Genomic DNA, 11469 nt, shown 5'->3' on the forward strand with positions numbered 1-11469 from the left:
AGGCTATTCTCATCATTATCCATTCACATAGCAATGTGTGTGTGTGTGTGTGTAGAAGACATGTCGGTGTATGGGATCATCAATGCATGTCGGTGTTCATAGCACGCAGCTTTTTGTAGCTCTGCTCTGTTTTCCGTGGCGGGGGGTGGGCGTGGACAGACAAGCATGACAGGAGAAAAAGAAACAAAAAGGGACACATCCGTCTTCCGTGGTGCGCTCCGTGGCTCCCCACAGTGCAAAGGGAGCGGCGTCCCGAGCCTTGCTCCAAAAGCCCAGAGATCTCGCTCATCTCTCCCATCCTGGGCCTCCTGGGCTGGTCCATTGTGGGCATGTGTCTCTTTTCATCACTCACGGGCTGACAAGCGCAGATCCAAATTGCCCCTCTAACACCCCAACCTCTGGCCCAAAGCATCCTGGCCCTTCCATTACGGGGTGATCGATGAGGAGCCGCAGGGATGAGAGGAAGAGAGGGAAGTAGCAGAGAGAGAGAGAGAAACAGGGAGGGTGGGGGTGGGGGGTATTGCACAGTGTGAACTTGCATCTTTCACCGGCTGCTGACAACCTCCAAAGAGGTCAACTGTGTCGCATTGACAGGAACATGGCAGGAAGGCGTCTGCAGTAACACCCTTAGAGGAAAACAAGCGAAAGAGAGAGAGGGGGAACGAAGGAAAGAGAAGACAAGCATGAAAAAGACATACTAGATGTGTATATAATATTGAAAGAGATGTGACAAGTGAAGAGAGGAGAACGAGGGGAAAGAGAGAGAGAGAGAGACAGCAAGGCCTGCTCAGAGGTGGCCGCTCTCAGACAATAATCTTTCCCATCCCTATGAACTCTTAACAAGTGGCCTCTGAAGAAGTCCAAGTCTCCTCATTCTTCTCAGTGGCCTCTTAATTGTCCCTACTCTTGCTTTATTTTCCACTCTCTTCGCATGAGTCTGACCTCCCCGTCCAGCCCTGTTGGTGTCCCTGTGTTCCCTCTGGCCATGGTCTGATGAGGAGGTCCCGATCCCAGCCTCCTGGTGCGCACAGCTTCTGTGCGAGGAGCTCTCCAAAACACGAGAACAAGAGCCACGGCGGTCACCGCCGAGTCAAGAAAATAAACACACAAGACCGACCAAAATTGAAAGCATGGTCGTGTCTCAAAAAAGCAAAGCAGAAATGGTTTATTTACCCCGCTTCTTCTGTCCCTGTTTTCCTCCCCTCGACCGCAAAGACAAGATTCTTAGCATGTCTGACATCAAGCGATGCGTCTGTCCCTCGCTCTGGAACATTCCGCCTTGGCTGACCCCCTGAAGCCCTCCCAGGGAACCATGGGAGTGGAGGAGCCATTTTGCGGTGGGCTGCCGAACGACGCCCCCCGCCCCCCATCCCCCCCGCTGTCACGACTGAGACATGACATGAGAGTGACAGTCAGACACTTGTCTCGTGAGGAGAAACAACATGTGGAGAAGAGAGAGACAAAAGGACCACCACTCCTACTCCGGAAAAAAAGAAAAGACAGAAAAATGTTAGGGAGATGAGTGAGGGAGCGAGGGAGTAAGGGATGATGGAAACATGTGTGGCACATTATGGGTCTTGCAGCACGAACGGCAGCACGGGAACCAAGATGGCGTCTCGGTCGTTTGTCATTAGGTTAGGGAGACAGTCATTCGAAGTGTCTTGATGCAGGCCACAAATGCACGATCAATCAATGCGCTGCCAGCAAAACATGTCAAAACACACGTTGCCACGGGAAATGACTTCACGGACGCAGCTGAGCGCGCAGCCCCTTTTTATTTCTCTGTAAAAAAAGAACAACACAAGAGTTGGCCCTGACCTCCGCTATCAAACCGTTCACAAGTGCTCGTTTCCCTCCCTTCATCTCGATGTCAGTGCCCTTTGTCCCAGCCCAGGTTTAGGGCCAGAGGGGATCATTTTGCGCGGGCCATTAGCCGAGACCCGAGACGACTCTTCCAGGTTCCTCCGAGTGAAGACATCCATTTCATCGAGGCCCATCAGCCTGTCGATGTTCTCACTTGGTAAAGGACATTCCTTTGGTTGTTCAGCTCCTCCAGAACAGCCTCTCTTGCCACCACTAGCACTGCCACATATACATGTTGCTTATTTCTAAAGCAAATATGTATGACGCGGGGTCAGTACAACTTGCTGTTTGCACTCTCTCTCTCCCTTCTCTCTCTGTCGGTGTGCTGATGGAGTGCAGATGGGGATACTGGCTCGGTGTAGCCGGGTCTCCTACTGCCGGACTCTGTGCTGTGTGTCAGAAAAAGGCCCCTCGTCTTTTTGATCGGCTGGAAGTCTCCCCTTATGAAAACAGTGGGCCCCGGCCCAACCCCATTAAAACTCACTATTGTTTCTGCACACCAACAAGAAAGAGTCAGCCCAGCAGTCAGCCGCGGCGTTTTGAAGACAGTTTCTCTTTTTTTTTTATTTCAAAAGTACACAAACAGGACCAATATCGTTCAGAATAAGGCAAAGCTCAAATAGAATAACCACTCATGTCGGCAGACTTCGTCTGGGGTCACAGTTGTATGGTTACCACTTGCAAATCAAAGATAAACTTTCTTTTTTTCTAAAACATACTTACATATTCATAATTCATTTTCATACTTAAATATTTTATATTAATATGTATATCTATCCACATATCATATTTTTTATACTTAGTTCAGAAAACTCAACAAACATGGCAGTATTACACCAGCCAAACACTCATATTTTTTTAATTTATCACATTTATTCGTAAAGTCATGAACGTCCATAAAAACGTCTTCATGGGGGGGGGGGGGGGGGGGGGGGGGCGACTCTTGTTGCGCTGCAGGGGGGCTGTGTCTGAGTCCTGGTGAAACCGGTTGGTCTTGAACCGCTTTATTTTTTCATCATCGCGTGGTGGGACATAACTAATTTTTTAAACCTGTTTCATATTATGTTTATTTTTTTCTCTCTCTTTTTTTTGCATGCCTAGCCAAGCTGGACTGTGCCGAGCCAAGCCTGAGGTCAGGGATGGAGAGTCATCGGTCGTCACCTGGGGTAGAGGGTGGCCAAAAGGGCAAGCAGTATTGCAGTGAGAGACGGGGTCAAGCCGTGGGCACCGCCACACTCCATAGAGTTCTCCTACAGGGAGAGAAAGGGGACAAAACCAGACAACCTATTAGAGAGGCCTGTATTTGTAAATACATGGTACAAGAGTCTGGGCCTGGAGTTCAATGTGTGTTTGTGTTTGTACATGTTGCTATGATATGCATTTGGGGTCCTCGTTAGGGCTGGTGACATGCGGTGACATGTACTAGCATGATTGATTTACTTACATAACGACACTGCAATCAACACACTTGATACAAAGTGGGACAGAAATGGTGATGACCTAACTCTAATTTATGTGCTTTTAATACTTTGGCAGCCATTAGTGCCAGGCGGGTTTGTGGTTGACTGACTAAGAGTTGAGAGATGCTATGTGTGTGTGTGTACGTGTGTGTGTGTGTGTGTGTGTGTGTGTGTGTGTGTGTGTGTGTGTGTGTGTGTGTGTCTGTGTGTGTGTGTGTGTGTGTGTGTCTGTGAATGCCCTCACCTCAGGGTGGAAAGGGTGACAGGTGTCTGGCCTCCTCCGGTCCTTCTGAAACCTCAGCCGGTCACATTTCAGAGACTCGTTATGTGCAGAGAGGTCAAGGATGCAAACGCTGCAAGCTAACGCAACACAGTGCAATGCACTAGACTAGAGCAACCACAACACCACACTGCAGAACACAACACTGGACAAAAGGGAAATGCAATGAACAGGAAAATGCAACGCCCCTATAACTCACCTATAGCTACCAACATACACAATGTGTACAGCAGGGCCGTGCTGACATTTCTACCCACTTTGTGACCCCCTCCCCTTGCCCCCCAAGCTCCCAGAAAAAGAGGGGGAGAGCAGAGAAAGAAAGAAAGAAAGAAAGAAAGAAAGAAAGAAAGAAAGTGAAGAATGCGAGGAAGCCACACTGGCTATGGGCCCTTATGTGTTGTGTTCTTTTGTAGTGGGGTGTCTGTTATTGATCATTTCCCCATCTCGGCCTGTTGTGAAACGCACCATCTGGTCCACCTCCTTTGAGAGCGAAAAAGTGTTGTAAAAAAAAGAGAGAAAACAAAAAAAATAACACAAGAAGAAAAGCACAAGTCCGTCACAATGAGATCTCAGCATTTCAACAAACACTTCACAATCTTTTTCATCTCCCAGCAAAAAAAAAAAAAAAATGAAAAAAAAAAAAAGCGAACAAAATAAAAGAGCAGAAATTAAATGAGCAAATAAAGAGCAAATAAACCTCACCAACAACAAAAAGGAGCTAGCAAATACAATCCACAAATTAAAATAATTTCTCTCTCTCTCTTGCTGTCTCCAATCTAATCCAGTTTATCTGTAAAACGACGCAAAACAATCAGTGAGTGCCCATTACAACAGGGGCACCCTTGACATTTACGAGGTGAAAAAAGGAGAGAAGTAGTTTTGGTGTGTTAAATTCCTACATGAAAGACGCCCTGCTTGCAATGGTGTCATTCTCTCTTTCTTTCCGCTCCATCTGATCCCTCGCTCGCGAGAGAAAGAGAGAGAGAAAGAACAGAGGAGAGGAAACCAAACAAAACAGAGGGAGCCATGCCTTAGCAATAAGATGTTCTAATGAAAACCTGCCTCATCGCCCATCCACTGCTGGCAAACATGGCCACCTTATTACAGTCTTATTACCGTTTTATTACACGCAGTGAGGAGTGTGAACTGCAAGCTGTTAAGTGCGAACCTATGTGTGTGTGTGTGTGTGTGTGTGTGTGTGTGTGTGTTTTCAGTTAGTGTGGGCGTGGGACAGAAAGAGAAATTCAGAATGAGAGACAGAAAGAAAGAGAGAGAGATGGAGAGGGGGTGGTTTGCAGCCCGAATAATGACAACAGACAAATAAATTAAAACCAACACAAATGTCAAGCGTACCCCATAAGTCCTTGTAGGCCTTGCTCGAGTCTGTTTCTCTAACAGGGGGATCAGAGATCACATAAACCGCATTGACTGATGTGTTACCAGTGTCTTGAACAATTTATGTTCAAATGGAAAAACACTGAAATGTTGTCTCCCGTCTTCCTCTGCTTTCCCCTCTCCACTCCTCTTCCCTCCGTTCCTCTCTCTCTCTCTCTGTCCTTCATTCCTTTCGTCACTTATCCTCTCATCGCTTCTCAACTCTCCTTTTCCCTCACATTCCCCTTTTTTTCTCTCCCCTCTCAGTCATCTCACACTCACTCCATTCCCCCCATCCTGTCCCTCTTGTCCTCCTCTTCCTCATTCTTTTCTCTCTCTATTGTTCTCTCTGCTGTGTCCTTCCTCCCATCAACGTCCTCCATCGCCGCTCTCCTCCGTACTTCCCTCCTCTCCTCTGCATTTCTCTCCCCTACGGCATGTCCCTCTTCTGTATCTCTCCTCTCCTCTCCTCTCTTGCATGGCCCTATCCTCTTCTCTCCTCTCTTGCGTGGCCCTATCCTCTTCTCTCCTCTCCTCTCCACTCCTCTCTTGCGTGCCCCTCTCCTCTCCTCTCTTCTCCTCTTAACTCCTCTGCTGCGTGCCCATGTAGTAAAAATTATTTGTAAGAACATACTGTATACAAATGTGTCATCAGTCTGTCTGCTTCACATTTGCATTAACTGACGATTGTACTGGGTCAAGACACGCCTCGACCATTTGCAAATCAAGTCTTTTGTCATGTACAACGGCCCAGCTTTTGTCTTATGCCAGACTCCACCATAGGTGGTCGGCGCCAATTAAGCAAGCATATGTCCGGGGCGTGTCTGAACTTTTCCACTGGAGCAGACAAAGCCTGCTAACAGAATATAAGGCTGTGAGAAAGGACAATCGAGAGGTGACTTGAGGCAACTTGTTTCATGTTTCTCATCCGAGCCGGCTTGTAATAAACCTGGGAACGTTTCCCTTTCTTAACACATCTCAGTTCGGTTTTGTTTCCACGTCATTTGTAATTTTCACCACACCCATCTCCTCTCCTCTCCTCTCCTCTCCTACGTGTATCTCTCCTTTCCTCTCCACTCCTCTCCTCTCTTCTGGTAAAGGATATACATGATCTCAATGGGGTCCATGGTGACCGGTCCAGCTTCTCGACAGTCACACTTGTTGTCCACCACCACCATGAAGAGGTTGCTGCTGGGGATCTGCTGGATGACAAACGACCTGCGGAAGACATGCACCAACACAAGTACAGTAGGTGTGTGTGTGTGTGTGGATATATGTGTGTATTTGAATTTTGATTACACACACACATTCCAAAAAGGAAAGGAAAAAAAGCAGATTTCTTTGACAGTTTGAAAGAATTAGGGTACTATGCCAAAAAGATAACAGATGTCTTCAGTCTAGTCACTCTTTATCTATCTTTGACACACACACACACACACACACACACACACACACACACACACACAGGCGAGGGTAATATCTCTCTGCATTAATGAGCCCATGCGTGCCAAGTGGAGTCCTCTCCCGGGCCAACCTCATGGGCCGGCCGGCGGCGTTGGCGAGTCCAGCCACTCTAGCAGATGTGCTTTTATTCGTTTCATCTTCAATCACCACTTTTATCATGTTCACCAGCAAGCAGCCCGGGCCCTTACCAATGAAGTGTTGCAAAATATAAACCATTCGAAAAGGGAAAACAAATTGGAAGCACACTCAAATTCCAGCGTGCTTTATGACATTCTCCCTGCGCTGCGTGGTTTTTTATATGCCTCTGGAAGATGGAGCTTGAGTTCCGAGTCTGGCCTTGTGATTTATGCGTCTTTGCTAGAGACCTATGAAGAGGAGTAGTGAGGATGATCTCTCTCTCTCTCTCTCTCTCACACACACACACACGCACACTTTCCCTTTGTTGCTCATCTCTCTCCCTCTCTCTCTCTCTCTCTCTCTCTCTCACACACACACACACACACACTTTCCCTTTGTTGCTCATCTCTCTCCCTCTCTCTCTGTGTCTCTCTCACTCACACACACTCTCTCTCTCTCAAACTTTCCTTTCTCTCCCTCATTCCCTCTCTCTATCTCCGTTCCCCCTTCTTCTCTGTGGAGGGTGATTTATGGCTCTCGTCGTGATGCATTTATCACACTCGCCAGCGGACCCTCTATGCTCCTCTCCTCTCCTCTCCGCTGCTTGTGAAAGCTGTGGCCTGCTCAATACAATCCAGACCCTCGACCCTCCGCACCCCCACCCCCCTCCAGCCTCTATGGGACACTTTGCAAGCACAAACACAGATTGGGGCAAGCTATGTCTAAAGACAAAGTCACCTACAGTAAACTCTGTGGACAGTAGTCACAACACTACAGTAACTCACTGCTGTGGGCTAATGCAATCTGACTTAGATATGCTGACCAAGGCCAAGTTGCAAAGCCAGATGTATGACCTTGTCAAGCAAAGGAATGGATGGAAGATGTGTTCGCATACAGCGCGTTAAGGAAAAGGCAAAACCTTTTAGCTTCGCAGGCTAATATGGAATGCTGTGTAGCGTAAACCATTGGGCATTGAGTCTCAAGTCAGGCTGGATGACAACTCAAACGCCATGTTCTTTCATCCACAGAATGCTATAACTTGTATCTGTATAACTGTATAACTTGTGCCATTTACTACAAATCTAAATGGATTAACCGCTAAGCTTCAGGCTCTCCAACTTCCCCCACGGCAGTACTCCTCACTTCATTTAAGCTCAAATTAATGCAATTTCAGTGAAGCATCAAGTAAACTAATTGCTTTGGTAAAGAAGCGGTCAGCCATCAGGGCACTCTTGGGTGGACCCTGTTACCTAAACCATGTGTGAAGATGCAGCCATGGGTGAAAGTGCTAAAGAGGAACCTGGCACAGGTCATGCGACAAGCCAACTTTGCTTACTAGGCCCGACCTTCCGTGCAGCTCCTACCACAACTGCAAACCAAAACAAAATAAACTTCCTACAAAAGCGCTGGGCAGGCCCGACCCTGACCACTGCCAATTGACTGCAGAAAGAATGACCCATCCAGCTGCATCTGAGTCAAACGGACTTAATAGAACTTAATTCCATTTAGTGTGGTCCAGCCTCCAACAGGCACCAGCCCAGGCCGACTCAATCAAGCCATTTAGGGGCACATCAAACACTCCAAACCTCAATCAAACTCTACGCAACTCAATCCAGCTGAGGCCGGCTCGATTCCGGCGGACAAATCCTCTCCTGATGCCTCCGAACGTCATCCGAGGCCAGCTCCACCAGGCAAGCTCAATCGAATCAGCAGGACCAGTCCGCCTTAATCAAGCGATATTTAACAGAGCAGGGAAGTGCAGGCCAGAGGCAGGTCTTGGCGGAGAGAGATAAACACTCGTCCCCGCTCGAGCCTCGTCTGGCCTTGTCCTCACTAACGTGTCTGCAGACACACACATACACACACACACACACACAAATATGCATATGCACAGACACTAAACAGGACACACACACACACACACACACACACAAATGCTGCATTTGTGAACACAAGCCAAGAACAAGACATAAGCAAGACAGAAAACAGACAGACAAAGAGACATATGAGAGACACAGGGATAGACAGCCAGGCGCTGACTGCACCCCTTTTGTCACAATAATCCTTGCACACCCACATACACACAACACCCACACACACACACACACACACACACACACACACACACACACCAAAAAACACAGTCCAAGGCTCTGTCCACTGCTCATTTTATCAGATGCAGGGGGAAAAATGGAGGCTGCATTCGCTTAGCATATCGTACGCACTATGAGACCTACAGGACTAGTCAGAGGTCTGTATGCTCGATCACACTATCAAACAACACAACGTACTGTACTCTCGTCATGCGAGCGAACTGCGTCTGACCCTTAGGTCTCAGGGCTCCGCTAAGCCATGATTCTTTGTCTTCACGAGGCATTCTGTAGGTTAGCGTTTTTAGTGGGCTATACATCACCCTGTAATATCGCCACTTTGTGAATGGGGTTGTTGGCCGGCGGCAGCCCCATTACAAAACGCTTTTAGAAGTCACAGGAGAGGGATTCGGAGAACATGATCAATACTTAACCGCCCGCGACTGTAAATTCATATTTCTCCGATCGAAGCAATGCGGGACAGAGGAGGGGAGCGCGAGTCGGCGGTGTCAGCGTCGTCTTTTCCCCCCTTGGCGCGATGCAGAGCGATCTTAAATCTCTCCCTCCGACTGAAAAGGGCTGGAGGGGGGGGAAATAAAGTAAATCACTGGCATGGGGGCACTGCGGCCATTAAGGGAAAGTTTATACTCCCCGCAGCAACGCTTTGATGAGGAACCACCCACATCCCCCGGCCGCTCCACTAACACGCATTAGGCCAGATTAGGAGCACAGGTGCGTGACAATCACGTTGTATGGTGGAGGAGGGAGTTGGGCTCTGCCAACATACACACACATTATCACACGCATACACACACACACACACACATACTCTAATAAACATAACAAGGCTGGGTAATGCAAGCACACATAAAACACACTGATCTACATGTATTTAATTGTGGACAACACAAACACGTGTACATTGACACACACTGTTAGGCTCTGCTAACATAGACATCACATTATCTCACACACACACACACACACGTCACATTTCTGTGCTCAGTATCAAGGATGGGATCACTTGACGGCAACCCAAACACACTTAACCCTCCTCCTTAGATGCACAGTGCTACATGGGCCCAGAATATGTTATAAATACTGGCCACTTTAAACAGGACACACACACACACACACAGACACACACATACATAGACACAAACACACACTCTCTCTCTCTCTCTCTCACACACACACACACACAGACACACTACAGTGTATCTCTACTGTTCTACCTTAGCACTGTGCTATGGAGCACTGACCATGCCACTGGCATTCGCATGCCTGCTCTCCAATCACACACACACACACACACACACACACACACACACACACACACACACACACACACACACACACAAAGACAAGGACCAAGAACAAGAGTAGAAAAAGAGACCACGGCAGAAAGAGAGAGAGAGAGTGCGGCAAGAGAGTTGGCCAGCAGAAAAGACAGAAGGAGAGAAAGAGAGAGAGAGAGAGTGACAGTGTGAGAGAGATAGATAGAGAGAGGGGGAGAGAGAGGGAAAGAGAGGGAAGAGAGGGAGAGAGAAAGAGTGTGGTTGAGGATGGCTGTTAAGTGCCTGTGGTTGAGATCGGTGATGAGCGGCCACACAGTGTGAGTGAGGAGACACAGGCCTCTTACCCGCGCTTACATCATCACCACCCTCACACACACGCACACACACATGAGCGCACATACACACACACAGCTCACACACACACAAACACACGCACGCGTGCACACACACACACACACACATACACAGCTCACACACACGCACGTGCACACACACACACACACACACACACCCCATACATCACTCTCCAGCACTCAGCGCCTCCGGGCCATCCCAATCCACTGGCTGACTGTAGTCCAGTTGACTTCTCGTGGTCCCGACTGATTCCACTTCCAGTTGGGTTAGGCTCCACATCGATCCCACAACACACACCCATCCAGTCAATCGCTGTGAATGCAGCTCTTTACAACCAGAGTTGTAAAGCAGTTACAGGAAGACTCTGGTGGGGTTAGAACCCATTGTCGGAACCCACACTTGAGAACACACAGCGATGGATGGAGGGAAGGGGAGAGGAACCTCCATGGAAAAGAAGGAGAATAAAGGTCTTGCAATGAAAAGGGTATCACTTGCGTTCTAGACCCTAGCTGCTCACGGAACAGGGCCGCAGAACCAGCAGGACTCAACGGGACCACTTCAGATGACCAAAGGAAGCTGGAGCATACAAATAACTTATTATTTTTTAACTTATGAGTGTTTCTCAGGTGCAAATGACCAATGTTTCTCCGCACAGCGTCTTCATCTGAGTCAAACCTGAATAAAAGCCTGTCCACATCTGGCATATTCAGACTAATATGAGTGATGGTCAGATATGGTGATGGTCAGGAACAGGGCTTAAATTTCACTGCGGGATTGCGGGTATTGCGCATAATTTGTTCAAGTCCCGCAACTCTAGCCATCATAATGCGAGAAATTCCCGCATACGCTTTTACAGCCTGTCTGATGATGTTAATATAGCCTAATCATTAAGTGGCGTGAATGCGGTGCTATTGACCGGACTGATCAACTACCGAGTTGAATTGAGCATAGCCTCATGCAGACGCACGCACACACACACGGAGAGAGAGAGAGAGAGAACCACTTTGCGCTTACGCAAATAGGCTACGCTACCATGGCAAACTTTTACATCTGGAAAGAGCTCCTTGGTAACTATCCTGCTAGCTCAGGTCACGTCAACACTTGATCCCAGAAAGGTTGTCTTCGACATGTCAACATTTATTGTATCTAATGACATAGAAAACATAATG

General features: G+C 48.0%; 1 protein-coding gene across 1 annotated transcript in view; it reads right to left on the reverse strand.

Moving 5' to 3' along the window:
• Positions 1–2824: 2824 nt before the first annotated feature.
• The window catches only part of cacna2d3a (calcium channel, voltage-dependent, alpha 2/delta subunit 3a), a 176053-nt gene continuing 167408 nt past the window's right edge, over positions 2825–11469 (reverse strand). The window contains 3 exon segments of the mRNA XM_042098691.1: positions 2825–3113; positions 3568–3650; positions 6083–6195. Of these exon segments, the coding sequence (XP_041954625.1) occupies positions 3021–3113; positions 3568–3650; positions 6083–6195 (289 nt within the window). The 3' untranslated portion in view covers positions 2825–3020.

This window comes from Alosa sapidissima, chromosome 7 (genome assembly GCF_018492685.1).
Source record: "Alosa sapidissima isolate fAloSap1 chromosome 7, fAloSap1.pri, whole genome shotgun sequence".
In the NCBI taxonomy this organism is placed as follows: domain Eukaryota; kingdom Metazoa; phylum Chordata; class Actinopteri; order Clupeiformes; family Clupeidae; genus Alosa; species Alosa sapidissima.